Source organism: Amia ocellicauda, chromosome 17 (assembly GCF_036373705.1).
Source record: "Amia ocellicauda isolate fAmiCal2 chromosome 17, fAmiCal2.hap1, whole genome shotgun sequence".
In the NCBI taxonomy this organism is placed as follows: domain Eukaryota; kingdom Metazoa; phylum Chordata; class Actinopteri; order Amiiformes; family Amiidae; genus Amia; species Amia ocellicauda.
In genome coordinates this window covers 11,429,951-11,451,119 of record NC_089866.1, presented here as the reverse complement: position 1 = coordinate 11,451,119, position 21,169 = coordinate 11,429,951, and the positions used below count along the sequence as shown (strand labels likewise).

Here is a 21,169-nt window from a genome sequence, read left to right as displayed (position 1 = left end):
ACATGTCCTGGCTGCCCTCGGCCCTGCTGTGGCCGTTCCCGTTGCAGGGCTGTGCCGCCAGCCAACGCCAGGCTGCTGTAACGGGGCAGAGGAAGAGGCCTGGGGCTGTGTGTCACGGGCATTAGTCTCCCATATGTCCCTGTGAACAACCGTACATTCCCCTGCAGTGCATCCTGAACGAATGTGTCAAATCTTGTGACGTTTTTGTGGTATGCTTAAATGCCATTAAGCTGGCACACACACACACTTACGTCTTTCTCTCTCCCCGCCCCCGCAGGTGTTACCAGGGTAATGAACCTCCATACTGCTTCTCTTCACATCATCTGATTCACAAAGTATTGAATGAAATCAAACACAATTGTTTGAGTAGCTAATGTACAAGCAAACCATGTGCCCCACATATGTGTGAACTGAACCGTGCCTGAGCACAGGATAGTGTATCTTTACTGCTAGAGTCAATGTGCATGATGCATTGAAAAAATGAAAGAGATAACATAATTTCTTCCCTGTTGCAATAAGGCCGTCACAGTCTATACCTTGGTGGCGTCCTTGCGGAGATGTCAAGGGCCAGGAGTCCACGGCTTTCCACGGTCATTAATCTCACTCTGCCGTGTCAGTAGGCGGCCAGGTCACCCCCGGAGGATGTCCAGCAGCCCCGTCCTGCCTGTGCTGAGTGGCAGGTCCAGATAGCTGACAGACTCACTCGCTCACACAAACACACACACATACATACACACACACACACACACACACACTGGAATATCTCCTCACACACACACGCTACACACACATATTTCAGTATAAATTACCTGTTTTCCCAGCCCATGGCCTCTCGTGGTGTTAGAATAGGTCACATTTTGCTTCCAGTTTCTCTTGCTGTATTCACTTCTGTTGAAATGATTTGGCTGACAACAAAAATGGTTACAGTGTCATAACAGAGGGGAAGAAAGATAAGGATACTTGCTGATGTTGAGACACTGGAGCAGAATTGGACAATGATTGTGTTCCAGTTCGGCGAGGAGAGTGACAGAAGATGGGATCAATCCTAAACAGATCAGCAGCTTTCATTTTATTCACTCATTTATTTATTTGTTCATTACTTCATCTCTAGGCTTGAAAGACACTCTTATTGGTATTTATTTCCATTTTCAGATAAATCCAGCTACACAGCAAAATCATCAGGGGTCAAAGAACATTGACAGGGTTAAATTGAACACAACATTTCTAACACTGTCAGGGTTCAGTGGGCACTGGCGATTTTTGCTGGGTGTTTTGTTGAGGATCTATAAAAGACAAGGAGGATCGGAAAACATGTAGGACTCCTCTTCCTCTGTCTAAAGATACCACAACCATGATCGGAAAGGTCAAATGTATATGTGCAGGGTAAGCAAGTGTGGGAATGCCCCTTCCGCTGCTTGACCCCAAGTGGTTTGCATTCCCAGATCAGGTCAAAAGTGAAAGGGGCTGTGAGATGAAGCCGACACTGACCCTGCTCTGCCCTACACGGCAGCGCACAGTTGTTCAAGTCAGCTCAGGTGTGCAGCAGAGTTCACAGCCACTCGAGAAGGTTGACACCAGAATCGATATTTATCCTTCTAGGCTGAACGTATGTTGATTGCATTTGGACTTCCCTTTCTACCCATACATGATCTTAAAATGAAAATATAATGGCATAACAATACAACTAATTCAATACAGCGGAGGAATCTGGCGCAGTATCTGGAGGAGCACATCCGGTGGGGCGTTTTGAATCCTAGGCACACTTCAGATGCTTTTGCAAACCTCGGGGGCATTCGCCCCCACACTCACAAAGGCGTCCTGAGGAAAGCAGTCAATAAATGTGATATAACAATTAGTAAATGGGCCACATCACGGCACGGTTTCCTTTCTCAATTCAATTTAATTTTTTTTTTTTTAACAGCTCCGCAACGCAAAAGAGCCAAACTCCCTCTCTCCTCTCTCCTCTCTTGATCCTTCTTTCAAGCCCCCGTGAACGAAACCCCCCTCCACTAGACTGATGAAGTGGAGACTGCAGTCGGACAATCAGTGAAGAGATCCTTACCCTACTGCCATGAATACAAATACTTGACCTGAACTGCGAGGGTCAACAATTAGTTTTAGCATAATAGAGGAGGGGGTTTGCCCAACCCCCATCCCCCCCCACAACAAACTAGCTATCAAACCTGCCAGGTCCTCTTTGACGACACATAATACAGCCGGCCTGCAAAAAGCTGCTTTTCAGGGCTGCTGGGTGCATTTCAGCTGATGTAAATGGGTGTAGTCTCTGGCATTGAGAGTGCCGTGGCCGTGTGGGGAGCAGGGCTTGGCTGACAAAGGGGCAGTCTGCAGACCCTGGGCATGCCTCTTTGCATATCAATATGGCCGGGCCTGAATGTAGCCACTCAACTGATAAATAGGATCACTATCTCAGCTTCCAGGCCTCTTGTCCTGCTCCACAAAAGGGCACTTCACTGGGAACCCTCCGAATATACCCCCCACCCCCGCCCAACACACCCCCTACTTCAGACCCACAAGCCTTCTTCTTCAGCTGAGAGGGATTTCACTAAATATTCCTCTTCTGTGGAACAACAACATGGAAGAAAAGGAAAAAGGAAAAGAAGCCCTACCCCCCCGCCTGTCCACACCATCCTCCCATACTTCTTCTAACCTCCTTCCCTGTAATAGCACCTCCTCCAGAGTCTACCACAAGGCTTTAAAATATATCTCTCCTTGCCCCACACCCAGCAGCACCCCAGTCCTCTCCTATCCCATCAGGGGGAGATTGTACAAAACCCAGTCCCATCACATACACCTGCAGCTGTGTCTTGTGATTATGATGCTTGGAAGGGCCTACTTGAATATAGACGAGTAAGTGTAGGCCGTATTAAATGTGTCTGCATGAGAGTGACAAAACTGATGCACTCCCGTCCACATAGACTTGAAGCAAATGCAGCACTGGTGCACCATTGTTGAGTAATAATACTTCAGGTTGAGTGGGGTGGCTTCTAGAAACACAGATTGTATCTATGAAAACAGAGTGGATACTATGGCTCACTTCAATCCGCTGTCCGCTGGGTACGCTGACAGGCAGAGTGGAGTGTCTTCTCCCCCTGTGAGTTTGCCGATGGGCTATTACAATCAGGCAAGGGGACGGCTCCCTGACCTAATCCACTCGTCCGTCTTCACTTAACAACTGTCTCCGATCTAATGAAAAGATTAAAACTGATGATCAGCAGGTCCTCTCTCTCTCTCTCCTGGAGAGATGGTACAATTTTTCATTATAAAGTGATCACAAGTCCCCTGCACACAAGAGCTGCACATCCAGAGATGGAGATGCACGGAGGTTGATTAATAAAAATGCTGCATCCCGTGGAAGTATTGGAATTGGAAATTCAAATCTATAGGGTGTGCGTACAATATAAGAGCTCACTGTGCATTTCTCAAACCGTACAATTTTATGTACTGCTCAGCCAGGCGTGAAGTGTTTTATGGAGCCCAGGACGTGATGCGGGGATGTTGTGTGCTTCATATGGATAGCCTGAGTCAGTGCTATGTGAGCCCCCATATTGATCTGCTAGTTATGATGCATAAATCATTCTTAAATAATATTTAAAAAATGTGTAATACCCCTGACCTGAACTAAATCAAATTGACAAAGGCGTGAAGTACATATCGCTGCACCTATAAACTAAGCAGGCAGCTATTGATCAAGCAATTTCCTTCCAGTCCGGGTCCCCGAGTTGAGTATTAATCGGTCCTGAAGTGGGGTTGGTCAGTCGTCTCATCTGGCCTGGGCTGTGGCCAGCAGCTTAATGCAACGCAGTGCAGGGGTCAGGGGAAGGCAGGGGTCAAAGGGCACGATCTCAAGGCTTCAAGTGATCCTCACAAATTGCCTGCTTACGCATCAGAAAGTCCAACTGCATTAATAACTTCAAATTTAGCCTTGGAATCCTGACACTTCACCCATACGCCCCCCACCATCCCCTCCCCCATCACCCCACAGCTGAAATATGTAAGTGACCACCTCTGTCTGTCTCTCCCACCTGGCATTCTCAGCCAACCAGTTCCTTACTATTGATTCTGAGGAAACGAGGAATAGATGCCCAGGCCTCCCATGATATATATCGATCTCTGGAATATGTACATTCGAAATATATAGATTTACATTTACAATTGTATTAATATATGTAAATATTAGAAAATACGGATTATCTAAATATATCTCTATGTATAATATGTAACTGTCTGCAAACTGTATATATATTTTAGAGAGATAGATAGACAGATACAGACAGATAGTTAAATGCATTGATGGGTTTACAGAGCCTGTTGACTGTGCTACACAATATGAGGTCTTGTGTCACTTCTGTACAACTCCTGCTCTCTAAATGGTTCACAGATCCCAGGAATTCTGGGTAATGTTTGACATAAAAATATCACAAACAAATAGTCCCCTGTCACCAATCACACAAATGAAAAATAATAACTTTACTAACATTTTCAATATATTCAAAATATATACAAAAGAGTTGCTTACTTGTCAATGCAGGAAACCATATTATTTTTTAATGTATATAAATTATCATTATTCTTTATTTGTACATAAAAGAACTGTATTAGTCTTGGGGGGAACAGACATCACAACACATAAAATTATATTCCAAACAGTTTCCTTGTTTCATCAGTTCACAGGCATTTCAATGGAAGAACCTTATTCCTCAGAAACATAAATGTACAGTATAAATAATAGCTCAGGCTTTACAGTACAATATATTCTTTCAGTTTCTCCATATTTTAAACAGTTTTCATTCTGATGTCGAAAAATAAAGGGCAGACAGTAGATCAAGTCCAACTCATAAACATCCCAAAGAACAGATTTTAATTGAACTGTAGAGAAACACGAGGAAACCCATAGAGCTGATATAGTGTCTATGCTGTAGGATTTATTTTACTTATATATTTTATATACTGTATGTGTGTATTCACATATACAGCTCTGAAAAAAAATTAAGAGACCACTTAACATTGATTTCTGAACTCAGAGTGGTCTCTTAATTTTTTCCAAAGTTGTACATTATATAAACTTGTTTGATAAAACCAGAAACTTGAGTTAATTTAGAATTGAATAAATACATTTTTTTATTACCTGATGAGACTCTTTTTTATGTCTCTTCCATTGAAAATTAAGACAATAAACAATTTGCATCACTGGTGAGAACAAAAATTGGTAATGGGTACTGGTTTATGTTTTCTCTGATAAAGTATGGAAAGTGGAAGGAATTTGAAGGACCTACTCTTTCCAATCTTGAGCTTTGTTATTTCCCTTCCCAACCCTCAAGATATCTGGGTGGGGAAACCCAGGGAGATTCACGATCTGGACTGAGTTTGGATGTCTAAGCCAGGGGCAGCCGAAGCACTGACTGATACCCGGGTCTCGCCACAGCCCAGTGACGCTGAACCAGCTAACCAACCACGCACGCCAAACACAGAACTAAAGAAAATAAATAAATACACACAACAGATCTTATTTTGATCACTGCCACGGCTGGGGGCTGGTTTGGAAATACAGCCACAATAAGACCCAGCGCTGTTTTCTATAACTGCTTCCTAAGCTTGTAATCCCTGGTGTTTCTGATGTCTCAGAGAGCTTTGTCCCATTTGAATCCTTCCAATGGCGGCATTTAATTGGTTAATTAACACTAGATCATGTGACCTGTAGTACAGTGTACCAGGAGAAGACAGGACTACAGTGATGCATTTCACCTCCCCCCCGGCTTTAAATTCCCATCCCTTTCTGTTTCTGTGTCAAAAAATAGGATCTTTCTGTATAACATTATTATATAAGTACACACACACATATATATATATATATATATATATATATATATATATATCTATATATAGATATGCTGTTAGATATATTTTTATAAAATAAACAAATGTGTTTAAAAAATAGCAAAGAACAGAAACCATTACTGATGGCTTATAGTTTGATTTGTTTTTTTCTTTTTCTTGATTTAGTAGAAAGTGCTCAAGTATCATAATTGTCCCTGGAACTTATTTTGTTTCTTAAGTCAGTGATTAAGACAAATGAGTTCTGGTGAAACCCTGATTTGACAACAGACACCTCACTGCTCATTGTGCTTCATACCCTCTTTAATAACCAGTCCCTTATTGGAATAATAATACAAAACCAAATTAAAAATGGAGATCTTCTATACCACCATTTCCAATAATTGTTTTTTTTTTTCAGATTTTTTTCCAAAGGTGCAAATCCCCCCAAAACATATCAGGAGGGTCAGTGAAGGAGACATTCAATAAATATTTTTCTTGCTTAAGCATGGTGCACTAGCTTATCAAGACTCGCCTGCTCTACGATTTCAGGATCATATAGTTCGTACACAGGCAGCTGCACTGGACTGCAGGGCTGTAGGAAATCAACAAAAACATCCAATAAGAGTTGAGCCCAAAGCGATCTGCATGACAAAACCAAATATGCAGGAAACATTTTTTTTTGCTACGTGTCCCCAAAACTGGGAGCCTGAAAGGTCAAAAAAATTTAAGAAATGAGGCAAAATAATAATAATAATATTCTCTTTAGTACCCCATAATTCTCAATTTATCTTGGCTGCTTGGTGTTCTGACTAGCATGACATAAAAGATGGAAAACCAAGAAGCGGATACAACAGAACAGAAGAGAACATAAAACAGAGGACATATGGATCAGTGGGGTGGTGCTCGGTGCTGTCATGAATTCACTGGAGGGACATGGAAGAAGATGTGGGACAAAGTCAGTCCCAGCCGAAGTCCTGACTGGTCATTTGGTAAAACTTGAGGTTGAAGGGCCGGTAGAAGTCCCGCAGGCGATGCAGCACCTCGGGGGGGATGTGGGGGTGCGGGCGGCCCTTGGACTTCCCCAGGCAGCGTGGGCGGCTGCTGCCCTCCGGCTTCTTGAGGCAGGGGAAGCCCTTGGTCTCATTGAAGTAAAAGTGTTTGTCTGTGATGACCCGCTTGAGCCCTAGGAAGTCCTGCACACGGCCCATCTCCCCCGCTGGGTCACTCACCAGTCGCTCGCCGCTGACGAACAAGAAGCGTGACAGGGGGAAGAACTGCAGCCAGTTCTCCAGGTGCTTGGCGTAGATGCCGATGCGTACGGCACTCCAGGCCGTGTCGATGAGCCCCGTGCTCGTGTTCTTGAAGGCCAGCTGCTGGAAAGCGGGCAGCCCTGGGTTCTTGGACAGGGTCTGCGTGTAGTCGGACACGGCCCGGGTCACGGGGTCACGCACCACCACGATCAGTTTGGTGTCACGGCTCATGGAGAAGACGCGGCGCGGTGCCTCCTTGGTCACGAAGTAGCTGGGTGTCTTCTCCATGGTGATCTGGCCATCCAGAGTGCGCGGCATCAGGTTCCTGAGGCAGAAAGAGAGGGTGTTTGGGGTTATTGAGTGGACCTTGAGAGGACAAGCCTCTTTCAGCCTGTATGCACTGTAGAAATACTTACATATTTTTTAAGGTTACCATAACTGCTAGTGCAGGGGTCTGTAGTTCTAGTCCTGGATCTGACTTACTTAGCTGGGGTTGCTTAATTAGGAGCTAAGAGCTGGAGGACTTTGGCTCTCCAAGACCAGGCTTGCAGACCTCTGTGCTACTGGGTATTGCGATAATCTGGGCAATATGGTGCTGCCAACACTGAGGGAGTTTTTAAGGTTAGGGCCAATACATGTACACCTACAGCTACACAGAGAGGTGAGACTAGCACCGGACTCAAATTACATTGAATGTCCTGATCTCATCAAGAACCTCTGGGATGATCCAAAATGGTAAACCAGAAAGAGATCTGAAAAACAACAGCTTCTCTCAAAGCAGTAGAAACCATTCAGCAGGCCGAGTGGTACAGGAATCTTCATCTATTAAAAAGAATGGTACAGGCTGGGGGTTGTATAATGTACAACCTAATAAATACACTATGAACATTGGTCTTGTAATTTGGCTGTTGTCCTCATACTTTTGTAAATACAGCATATTTATATTCAGGCAAGACTTCAGCCTTGGCTATGGCACTTCAACAGTTTCTAATGTTGCATGCATTTCTGTTAGTGCTAATCTGGGCTAGTGTAAACACACACGCTGTTTCTGTGTAACTCCTATAAACAGAACATGCTTGTACTCAAACTCGCACACAATATAAAGAAAACAAAAAAATCCCATAAAAATACAAGAGAACCCAAGGGGGAAAAAAATCGAACACATGCACATTTTGCTCAATTCAAATGCAATACCCTGCCAGCTTTCGTACATCATAGATGCTATAGGAGGCCAATCTTCGACAAAAAAGGATCCAGCGAGGTTACTCAAGCAGCACATCTTATCCTTTGCCATTAAGTTGCACGACTTCACATCACATAGTATTTTCCTAAATGTGAAAAGCAATTATGTTGAAGGACTATTGACGTGAAAGTGTTTTTTTTGGTCCCAAGTCAAGTAATGCAAGTTTCCCTTTTGGTGTAATTAAAACTTGAGACACTTTTCCATTTGACTTTTTAATTAAAGCTTGGCTTGGCAATCAAAAAAATGTCTTTTTTCCTTTTCTTTTCTTGTGAAATCCTTAAGAAAAGGAATGCCAGCATGTGAGGAGCTATTAAAAAGTGGACGTTTTTTTCTGCTCTCTATATATTTTTTTGGAAAGCCACTAAAACCCCAAGAGCCACTTAAGAGCTATTTCCTTAAGACTTCTTTACGTTCATGCTAGTCAGTGGAATGGCTTTTAGCCCAAGCCAGACAACACGAACATTCATGAATTGTTGGCTGATGAAGCTGGACTGGTTCTGTCAGTTTTCTGCCATGTTCTGGCTGCTGTCTTGTTTCTGACCTGGAAGATGTTCCAGTACTGGAGGAACGCATCCAGGACTTCCCCAGGCACACAGCCACACCCATCTACAGGGGCTTCAGAAATTACGTTGGAATAGCAGGTGTATAAACACCTGGAACAACAGGGACCACAATGTGCAGGGACTGTGAAGGCACTGCTGGGCACGTAAGAGTTCATCTCCAATCGGTTGAGACACCACCCCCCCCGCAAATAAAACACAAAGGAATGAAACAGAACACTGTGAGTGACGCTCAGCTTTCACAGCCTCCATTTGAAAGGAGCTGCAGCCTTGGTCCCCCAGCAGCTGAAGCTGTCAGCGAGACACACAGCGCCACTTGTACACACCGGCCCGGGGTTTTCAGAGGGGATTAGGTCCGGGTGACGGCTGGATTGAAAAGGCCAGCGTTTGGGGAAATGCGGGGTTTGGCACTCTGAGATAAACCCTTGGCTGTACAGCCTGGGAGAGGAGGAGGAGGAGGATGGGAGGGGGTCTGTATCCCTCGCTCAATTAAAGCAATCTGCAGATCTCCTGAGAGACATGTCGGCACAGTAACTGCAACTTCCTGCTAGGACCCTGTCCAAGAGAGACACAGTGTCCATTCTCCACTCCCTGTCGGGCATCCAGACCCACAGAGCTCTCTGCTGTTCAAGTCACTCTTTCAAAGGATCTAGAGTTCAAATGATACCCTGCAAATCATTTCCAGGCCTCATAGTTTCTTATAAGGAACCCAAAAAAATGTAATACAATATTGTATAATAGAATAAGTACTGTATGACTAAAGACTCTGTGGTTCATTTCATCACTTAGCTAAGCCATTTTCCTACCCTACGTCTTAATGGGCTTACCTCTACCAACACTTCAGGTAATTGGTTAATAAACACAAAATTGCATGAGGATGCTCCTCAATGTCCAGTATAAAATTCATTTTTCCACCTTTTCCCTTACTGTACATGTACATTTAATGTCACAGAAGCTACAATGAAAAGAGTAGTAAAAACTGTAAAGACTTTCCTAAACAACTAGTTTAAACTGAAGCTTCAGATGGCACTGTTTGCAGGCACATGGATATCTACCACGGCGTTACTTATGAAAAAGTTGGTTTTGGAGTTAATATCTCAATAGTAAAACAATATTCATGCAAAAACCTCAATGGAATGTTAATGCAGTATTTGTTTAATCTGGGGCTGGCAATCTTCCCCATTTTTTTCTCCATGCAACAGATCGATGCCTCTCTCCCATATTTTTCCATTTTGGGGCGACTATGATACCAAGGCAACTGCTAGACATTATCATCAGAGCGTTTAACATTTACACTAGGATCACCGCAGACTGGAAACTTCATCAGGGTTTTATGGAGCAACAAACTTCGAAATGCAGGTTTTCATTTCTGAAATTGATCCGTTTCTTATTTGATGAAATCCGTTATAAAAAGAGGCCAGTCTGGTATAGACCATGAGGTTCTCTGTTGATGAAGAAAAGGGAGAAACATTCCTGAGTCATTGCATAAGGTTACAGTTTCATGTGATTATGAATATGGACTTTAAATTAAGCTCAATACAGTGATGTCTTTCGGAAGTTGTATTGAAAAGGCCCTGCTCTTATGACTCAAGAATCAATGTGCTCCACCCATAGTTTTCTTCATCTACTTAACCCTGAAAGAGATGTCGAGTGCTTGCAGATTTTTATTAAGCCTTCTGACTAGAATGCCTGACCCCATATTGAAAAGGAACATCATTAAAAGTCTAACGAATTTACAAAGCTACAAACACTTACGTGCCCTCTGGGTTTAAAGAAAGCACAGAGCAATTAAAGCTTCCATAAAAAAGAAAAAAAAGTTAATTGAATAAAGAATAAAGATTGATCCAACTTCTCTGCACTAATTGCATAATCATACACTCTTCCCGAAGTGCTTCCCTGCAGCTTCACAGGTAATAGAATTCTGGCTGTTCAATTAATGGGAAGGAGAGAAAAATCACTTAAGATTGGATTCACCACAAGACACACCTAAAACTCCCACTGATTTCACAGATGCCCAAGACTCTCCTTTATCATCTTAAAGCACAGGAGAGTATTGGTTCATCCAGCATGGGCAGCACAGAGAGATCACATAACAACGTCTACAAAGATTCTGCTTCTTTGGAGACAAGAGACATTGTGTGAAATTGAGGACCTTCGCTGTAAGGATCTTCCGCTTTCTGCATATCTACACACGCACATGAAGCACCACATGTAAGGCTGCTTAAAGCAGGAAATAACCATGCCCAATCATATGTGATTAAAAAGGAAAAGTTCCAGTGTATTACTTAACAGTGTGAAAAAAGGGACATGCCAACTATTGAACAGATCCCACACATATTAAAAGGAGCAGAATTGTATCCCACAGCAATAGTGTTCTGCTCTACTGTATCAGTCTCTCAGCCTGAGGTCCGAGCTACCAGGTGCCACTGTGTTTGTTCCTGTTCCTTTTTGTGCCGGGTGTTGTGCTGGACCCCTGCTCTCTCGGAGTGTGGCGCAGGCTGTGATGTGGGGGGATAGTCAAGGCCGCCTGTGGTGAGTGGGCTGATTCTCCCAGAGGAGACTGTCATTACCGGACGGCTATGGCTCCCTCGGGCCTCGACCGAGGCTGCCGGGTGGCCAGGGGTGGAGGGGCGTGTGCTGGGGCTTGCTGACACATCAGCAGAATGCTGCCTGCAGCTCGTAACCCAGTGGGTGAGAGGAAAACATCCAGACGATTCCAGTGCCAGCGCTACAGTGAAACACTAGGGGAGTTACACACTACAGAATCAGAGTGTGTTAAATCAGCACAGAAGTACTTGTCTGTGTGGGAGACTATGTTGTAGGTACATGCAAGCTGCCTGACATCCAACGTTTTCCCTGGGTGTAGTTTTACATTTTTCTTATTTTATATCAAATTAATGTAGTACCTGCTTATCTCTGTTAATTAGTTACAATCCCGTTACACATGAAAGAATGCACCAAGAGTATGCTTAGTACTAACTAACTAACTAACTAATTAATAAATAAATAAACCCTGTTACAACAAGAACCTATGTACATGTGTTCTAAGCTGAAATTTTTACAGAGACAGGGGCCAGTACGTATGCCTCCTATTGGTCTGTGGTTGCTATGCAACACCGCAGAGCTCTCGTCCCAGTCAGAATCTTGTTGCTTTTAATTGCTGTTCCTCAGGGGAAAAAGGCCAGACAAAGACTGGTAGCCAAATGGGAATAATTGCCGCAGCCATTGTCTCAAACTGTATTAAACGCCCATGGTTCTGAAGAGCAGATGATGGCTGACTACACTGACCAGCTCCACAGGCATACATGCGCCAATGACACTCAACAGTATGCCGACTGGACACTTGTACCCAATTTAAATACAGATACAATCCCCATATACAAAGCTCCTACCCTCTCTAGCTCTTATATGTAGAAAAAGACTTATTTTTTTCTCTAAATCAATTTCGACTCATACTCTCTTCACACTGTCTCTCCATCTATTTTGTAAATTGGCAATGTTTTCTACTTGTATTTTTCCTTGAACGTTTTTCACTGACTTCAGCACATAGCAAGGTTCAGTTAAACTATTTCCTAGGTACATTTTAATTCCAGACACATTTTTTTTTCTTTGTTACTTTCTCACTTTCTTGCTTTAAATCAAGAGTCTCACTGCGGCACAGACGAGATCACCCAGCCGAGCGTGTCCCCCGAGCTAAGTGCACGTTTCAGTCAGAGTGACCGAGCTAATGGAAGCCATGCTGAGCCGTCCTGACTGCCTGTTGACACAATGTTTACACACGGAGCACTGGGCTGTAATCACAGGCGTGCAGAGCGTACACAAACAACCCCGGCAGCCCACACACCCACCTGGCATCGTCCCTCAGTTCAAGGTCAACAACGTAACCAGGTGAAGGAGAGTTCAACACAATAGCCGTCCGGACCCCCATCTCTACAATGCACTTTTATTCCTGTATCTCAACAGCAGCTGTGCCGACTGAGGAAATTCGTGATAAGGCGATGTCATCAATGTTATATTTTCATCTTGCACAGAACTATAACCATTTGCTCTAATCGCACCTTTTCCTCACACAGAGTAGGCCTCTGCAGCTGCTGTAGGAATGTCTGCATGTTTTTTTACAGTGTTTATCGCGACACAGACGGATATCAGGGCTTGCTTACAGCCGGGTAAGTGTGGGTGGCCTGTCTGTAATTAGCCTTTTAACAAAGTGCAGGTTTGCAAATACAGTCCAGCTCACCTCTCCTCTCTCACTGCTGTCTCAGATTCAAATTCACTGTAGTGGCATGACAGTTTCAGTATGGCTATTTTTTTTTTCATACAGTGTCAATATTACACAAATATTTGCAGAAAAAAATATGGCATTTTACATTTCTCTTACATTAACCCCTTCCCAAAAGTGCAGATCCTTTGCCTTCATTGGGGCAGGAAAAATGTCCAGGATGTTCAGTTGTGTCCTATTGCTTTTGGTGCACCACTGCAAAATGACAACAAAATGGGTTTGTTTTTTCATGCAAATAAAGTGATAAACTGGGCAGAAAATGGGTCATAAATGACTAGAAGTCACACATCGTAACTACTGTGCTGGTAAGCGAAACAGATTTTTATAACATGTTGCTCAGGAATGCAGACTATAAACTAAAGTTGAGACTTTAGGAAGACACCATGCAGTAATAGCGATCGATTGCAAAATGGGGTCAAAAGGTACACCCAATGGCCATAGCTCACACATTCAAATATGTTGATATCACTGTAGTGTATTGCAAAATAAATAATTCACTTAGAAGACGGACTTAAAATATTTACCTTCTCTCCCATGTCTAAGATACAGAAAACACATATTTAAGTTTCAAATGGATACCTCTGCTGGGATCCGCTGGAATGTCTGCAAACAGTCCAGACGTTTGACCCAGCTGGAACAAAATGATCCATTGGAAAGTTTCGCAAAGTTTCTGGGCCTTAAATCGACTGTGGGGAGTATTCATTCAGACTCCAAGGTATGAGACCTCAGAGCGCCCTCCCTGGCTACGAGGGGGTCCGCAGGCCTAGTATGGGATGGCTGCAGACTGGAGCCCTCTCGGGTGACACCCGCTCTTCCCCAGGCAGGTCAATGCATAACTGAAGTTTTCATTTTTTTCCATCTTTCTCTCAGCTCTTAAACTGCACTCTCTCCAGGCTTGTTTCCTGGGGGGCTGCTTTTGACATTTCTGTAATTGGGTTTAAGCAGCCCAGCATCGCTTATGAATAGTTAATTTTTGCGTGAGCGGCAACCTCTTCCCTCCTTTCCCAGCCATACATGCAGTTATTGTCTCCAACAGGCTGGCTCTCCGTAATTACACTCAGACCCAATTTCATTAACTCCAACCAACACCCCCTCCTGTGCAATTACTTCTGTTAATTATTGATAACCCTCTCATTTCCCTGAGAGTCTCGATTAAGAAGCCGGTGCTGTGCACGCTTTTATTAGGAGTCATTCTTTATTGAAATCTGAAATTGGCACGGCAAATTGAATTCCCGGCTAAATCTCACTGACGTGGAAAAAAAAAAAAGCTTGGGACTCAGTGCCCACAAACAACCGAGGTGCAAATGTGCTCCCTTTGTTGTCTAAGAGACTTTCTCTCTCTGGTTTCTCTTGTACACATTTTCCTGTTCGTTCTCTGAAAATTTGGGAACATTTAAAATCAGACTAGATAGGATCCTTGGATCACTTAGTTATTAATGGACACCAAATGAGCACGATGGGTCGAATGGCCTCCTTTCGTTTGTAAACTTTCTTATGTTCTTATGTTCTTATTCATGAAGCATCTGCAGCTCCATGGTTCATGAGTCCATTCCTTCACAGCTCAGACCAAGGACAATGGATACAGTGGGTTTACAATGCATGTACTTCTTGTGTTATGGTCCCTGTGTAGGAGTCATTGGGGTGTCAAGATTAACACAGTGTCTTGCCTCAGGGCCCAGCGATGGGCAGCTGGGACCGATTATTGGAGAGATCATAAAAGCAGACTCAGACCAGATCTCCAGTGGGAGAGAATGCTCACAGCGGCTCCCATCCCCTGAGAGATTTTTTTTACAATGGAGGTCAGGGGAGCAAACCTTGCAAGCACTTGGCAATGACAGTAGAGAGTGCCCTCGGACTGCCTGGGGTTTATAGGACACAAGCTCGAGCCCTTGTTGACAGCCAGAGTGCTGGAATCCACTCCTTTATGGGCCCAGCCCGTCAAACAATAACTCAAGTCTTTATGGAAAGTGTGTTTTAGGGGAAGGTTTTGTAGTAAAATTGATAGTTTTTTCTTTATTTTTTCCTCCCTTCTTTCCTCCCATTACATCCCACTCACTCTAAATCTTCTGCAGGAGAAACAAGATGCCAAAGGGTCTGATTTAGAGGGCGGCTTTCACCTCTTAATGAGAAAGTAGTGGTAGCACTCATTAAAGGTGAGGGATACGGTTACCGAGGAGAACATCCGGACGATGAGAGCTTCCCCCTCGCCCCTTGCCCGCATTCCAGAACTCGCCCTTCCAGACGCAATACATCCCGGCAAAGACTGTACTATCTTCCTTATTTGGACATCCTTAATAATGAAGGAGCCTCCTTACAGTAGAATACAAATTATCTATCAGTAAACAGATATGTAGTCGACAATTTATGGCAGAAACCAAAAAAGCAAGAGCAGGCCTGTCCAAACACAGAGAACAAGCGCTCGAGTGACAGGGGGGGTAGGATCAACACTTTGGAATAAGCACTTATTGATTTCTTAGTAAACACAAGTGCATGACTGTAACTCTCCTTCACAGCTGACACAATAACAACTAATAACTGCAAAGTATTTTCTTCAGCCTAGAGGCCTTCACGATATTACAGCAAAAGCATGTTTTTCTTGTCCTGCACTGGAGGTCTCAGCTTTTAGCAAATGGTTTGAAACATCTGCAAAGTACGCCCCTTGTTTTTTTTTGTTTTGTTTTTTTATTGTGGACCAACTGATATGTATTTGTGGAGCATTTTTACACAGCAACAAGTGCAAAGTCTGTCTCCATTAGGCAGAAGTGCTGTGCAAACACATTAGGGCCCATCGTGCCTGGAGCACTTGCAAGTACAGTAAACACAGAGGTCATTAAATCCAGTCCATTGGAGAGCTAATTGCTTCAGCAAAGAACCCCGACAGGCCTCCCCTGAGCTGTTAGCATGGTCTGTACTTCATTCACCTACAGCAGGAGCAGAGGACTGTAAATAATAATACAAAGAGGTCTGATTTACAGGAAGACAAGAAAACAAAAAGTGACCAAAAAAACACAAATACCCCAAGGAGGTAAGGTTATACTACCACGGTGTTATGAGGGGTGTAGGAAGCTCTGACAGCTGGGTGAAATAAAGGTGATGGTGGAAAAAATCTAAAAAGTAAGTGAAATGTAAAATTGAATCTCATAGACATTTCAGAGGGCAGAGTCTCTACATTTTGGGGTTTCTGTCTGCAGTATTGGTCTCAGATGCTGGCCTGCACCTGTGTTATGGGATTCAGGACCTGCTTCCCTGTCCACCAGAGAAACCTGCAAAGCCTCAAGCTGACTGAACCGACTTCAGAGGGGTGTACATTGTGGACTCCCACTCCACCGACAGGAACGCATCGCTGAATAATTTCACTTCAAATGAAGGGTGTCGATAATGACAAATAGAGCTGTATGGAAGGAGGGTTTAGGTCTCTGCTGAATCTTGAGTGACACGGACGGGGTGAGAAATGGGTTTGTGTCATTAATAACGGTCTGATTGCGCCCATCGTTCACTTCCTGAAGCAGAAACGAAAAAATGAAGAAAGAAGCTGGAATGTGCTGCAGTCTGAGTGACAGATAGTGCTCACAGACAGATGAGTAGTTATAGATAATACAGACTGTGTGCTGTTAAACCTGGGGAGTAATGACACTGTCTGAGCCTGTGTGCGTGAGAAAGGCCTGTTGAGAGAAGGAGAAAAAAAAAAGAAAAAAGGACACATTTTAAATGGTCTCTTGTAAGATAATACACAGCATTCCAGGACTGGCATTAAAAAGATCCCACAGAGCAACAGAGAGAGAAAGACAGAGGAAGGGGGAGAGGGGGAATACAGAGACACATACAGAGAAAAGTCCCTGTGTCTGTGCTCTGGCTCTCTAATTGCCTTCCTCCTTTATCAGATGGAAAAATCTGCCATGTCTCACAATCAAGGTCCCCTGCTAGTGCAGACCGGCGTGAAGACTGCTCCTTTATCTCCCTTCTTGTTGTACAAGCTAGAGCCCTTTCCAGGGGCTGTTAACTCCAGCTGATGCACACACCCACCGCTAAACCGAGAGGAAGTGGAAGTAGTTATACAGAATGATGAGGAGGGAGACCCTTCTCCGAGGGCAAACCCAGCACACAACATTGACACAACTTTTCAGAGCCTTGCTGTAAGGTTGTGGCTGGGCTGTGGTGGATATAAACTGTGTTGCAAACCTGTGCACCATGTTGGGGATTTGATTCTGTTAGACACAATGTTGGAGCAATGTAACCTGCAACGTAGGGAGCCAATAGCTGTACAGGTTACTAGTAGAGGACTTTTTAAACATGAAGTGTATAAGGCAAGCTGTTTTAACATTTATTTGTCAAATTAGTGACATAAACAAATACATTTTGGATATAAAAAATTAAACTGCTGATATCAACAATTCCATTTTTTATATAAAAATACAATTCTTGATATCAGCAATTGTGTCACATTTTTGATAACAGAAATAAAATTGCTGATATCAAAAACAGAATTATTGATATTAACAATTTAGTTAAATTGTTGATTTAAAAAAATGCATACCAATGTACTTCCAATAGGAATTATTGATATAAAAATAGATTTGCTGATATCAAAAACTGAATATCTGATATCACAAATTGAATTGTTGATAACACTTGCATTACTGATATCAAAATATGTGCAACACATTTTTTATATCATCAAGTGAATGTTATTATTTAATATAATTCTTCTTATTTTAAATGGAAATATATCAGTAATAAATATTTGTGATCATCATAAATTAAAATTAATAATAATAATTAAATATCAAAATATATAAAACAAAATAAATACATTAAATAAATCGATCAAGGCTGTGTTCCGCTTTACTTAACAACGATGGGGTGTTGTGGATTTACATTGTCCCAAAGTCATTTCACAACATTGTCGGAGCTCTACAGTAAAGTCAAAGATGCTGCAGGATCATTGTGGTTATATTGCAATTCTGACAGTGTTGAATAAAGTGTGACTAGGATGTATCTGGGAGTCTGCAAATGTACTTTCCCAGACACAATTTCACAGCGGCGGTATTTATAAGATTGTAAGCTGGGAAAAATGTCCTCCAGTTAATGGTAAAGTTTGAAATCTATCCTTTCCTCACTGGCTTCGTAAAGAGTAGTGATTTCCTAGCACCATAACCATCCTGGGCTCTGATCCTGCTTCAAAATGTCATTGAAGCAAGACACTTAACATAACCACAGCAGTAGTTAAAAAAGAAAATCCACAAGCTGGGACTCTGTGAGAAAACCTCCAATTCACAGCTAATCCCCCAAATGTGGGACAGGGGCTGGGATAAAAGGCGAACAGAGCATTCCAGGGAGGAAAAGGACTGATAAAAGAAGGGCTTAATTGAAGGTTAGGGAGCCTTAAGTGAAAGGCATAAGGTCAATGCGAGCAGCTCTGGGAGTATAACATGAAATGAAATGAAATGTGAGGATTGAATTTCAGAAAAAATCGTAAAACTGATCAAGTGTTTTCGCATTGGAAATTGAAGCGATAATAAACTATCAGTAAATGTGATTTGTTTTAAGGGGCCATTTCCTCACCAGAAAAAACCCAAATGTGTTCTTGTCCAAACAATGGTGGATGAGGGGGGGTTTGAGCGGTGACGGCACCGAATGACTGAACCCTGTGTATATGCTAAACAGCTGCAGTTATTTAAAATCTGGAGATCTGCTTAACAGAATTTGGTACACCATACTTCAGAACCCTTCAAAAGAATAGAAAAAAGGGATTTTTGTGTGTGCCAATATTTCCAGCCAGCCCTGGTGGAGTGAGTGTGTGTCTGTCTGAAGTATTTTTGTTTAGCTGGGAGCACTTAACAAACTGATTCCCCTCATCAAAAAGGCCACTAATGACCTCTGGAAGTCCAGTGGTTCAAAAGCACCTAATTTTATCACTGTGATAATTAAGCGTCTTCATGGGAACTGAAGTCAATTATCCTGGTACTGAAGGGTCCTCTCTGCACGACACACTGTGTGCAGTTGCTATTGCTTTCAAAAGCCAATTCTGCCATGGACATCACCCAGACAAACAACACCCAACAAAAAACTACAAACTAAATAGCAAAGACCTCAGAAAAGAGTTAACGGATTTTCCCAAAGGTAATTGTTTTTTCCTTTGGTGAGAGGAAATCCTTCATTTCTAATTGCTTTCATCTTTCCTGCCCCCCGGTCTCGATGTGGACCCGAAACATGAAACATCTAAATATGCAGAGTTGCTACAATTCTTTCAAGTAATTTTCTTTTTATTTGTTTCATTTGTTTGTTTGGTTGGCTGGTTAGTTGGTTGAGTACAGAAAAGCTATGAAATATATATATATATATATATATATATATATTGATTTTATTATCTGATAAAGTTATTTATTTAGCTCATCACTATTGGCCCCTAAGCCACCCCCGATGTTGAGTGACAACTGTTCAATTGGTGCCCTGCTCTGCTTTCTATGTTGGTTTCAGTTGCTAAAGAGGAGACACCAGGTCATGACGCGATAATGCATGAAAAACGTGCCCCCTTAGAGAACAATTACACAACCCGAAAACAGGCAAATCATAGCAGCTAAAAAAAAACTAAAAGCACCACTCAACCGGATGGATTGTTCTCCCCTTCCGTCTCTAGATCCTTCTCTCTTTGTTCAGAAACCTGACATTCTTCTCTCAGTTTGAGTCCGGAGAGACCAGTTCCACACCCCGAGCACACCTCAGAAAAACACTGTTTCTGTTTAAGTCATGTTCTTTTTTTCTATCTTCCAGACATTGTGATTTCGTTATCTTTTCGGCAAGTGAAAAGCTTTGAAGTGTCAGTCACCCTCTGTATAGGGGCTTCTTAATGTGGTGGGGGGGAGCGTGTCTAAGGGATTCCTTGCTTTTAGAAATCTTTTCATGTTAACCAGTGTGCACCACACAAAAAAAATGTAATCCACACCATATAGATGTATACTCCAGTCCCAGGCTTCTCCTCCCTACATCCCCATCACCTACCCCCCTTCAGCATCAGACGATATGATTGTAACTGGACTCCACTGCAAACCGCATCCATGGTCTGTAAACCCCTTACTGCTTGCGGTCTCCATTCATCCCCACGCTGCATGCATTTAACTAACATACAGGAAACATGTGGGGAATCTATTGGAAAAATAACCAGTTCCCCTTTTTTTTTCTTTTTCTATTCTCCACTCAAAAGAAGCCTCAGTACCAATGAGTACATCATTATCCACTCCTTTGATGTCCAGAGAGTCACCATATATATGGTATAATTTAACACTTGCTAGAGGAATACAGAGCAAACATCCAGCCTCCCCAGAAATAGCTTTTACAACTGCTGCTTGGCTTAAACAGCCCTATCTGACAGAGGCAAACTTCCCCATGGCTTCAGGGCTGCTTTTCTTGTGGCTGCAGAGGAAGCTGTGCCACAATGTAAAAAAGCTCCCTGGAGAAGGCAAGATTTCCTGGGAATCCAAATCTACCTTGGAATTGAACACTTGAAGAGGAAATTAAACAAATCGCTGGACTCCAATCTACAGTTCTGAACAACCTCAAAGGGCAGTCATTTAATCTCCTTGTTAAAGCAACAGATCTCTTTTTGGAGATGTTTTGGGCACATTTAGAAAGGGTGGTTATGTTGATAATACTATAAATAAGGGTACATATATAGTACATTCTTAATTACCCAAAATATATTAGTGGTAATACTGGAGGTATGGGCCATTAATGTTGTTTCCCTGCCTTCAAATTGCGAAGAATTGCTATTACTATATATTTTAGCGATAGGAAGTTGCTGAGTTTGCAGCCCCACTTTATTACAAGTCAAAATCCAACTTGACTTGCTTTGTCTGAGGCTGACACTGCACTGGAGGTATATGGAGTGGCAGCGAGAGGGCGGCTGGTCCCCGAGCAGGCGGTCCGTCTCGTCCACTTGGCATTGACGTTGCTCAGTTGCTGCTAATGGCCGTATACAACTCTACTAATCCATGTCCTCTGGAGA

The 21,169-nt window shown here is 42.9% G+C and overlaps 1 protein-coding gene across 1 annotated transcript in view; it reads right to left on the bottom strand.

Annotated features, from left to right (window-relative positions):
- Positions 1-4,489: 4,489 nt before the first annotated feature.
- LOC136712802 (heparan sulfate glucosamine 3-O-sulfotransferase 6) overlaps positions 4,490-21,169 on the bottom strand; it is a 33,295-nt gene continuing 16,615 nt past the window's right edge. The window contains exon 2 of the mRNA XM_066689587.1: positions 4,490-7,410. Within this exon, the coding sequence (XP_066545684.1) occupies positions 6,792-7,410 (619 nt within the window). The 3' untranslated portion in view covers positions 4,490-6,791. The remainder of the gene's footprint in view (positions 7,411-21,169) is intronic.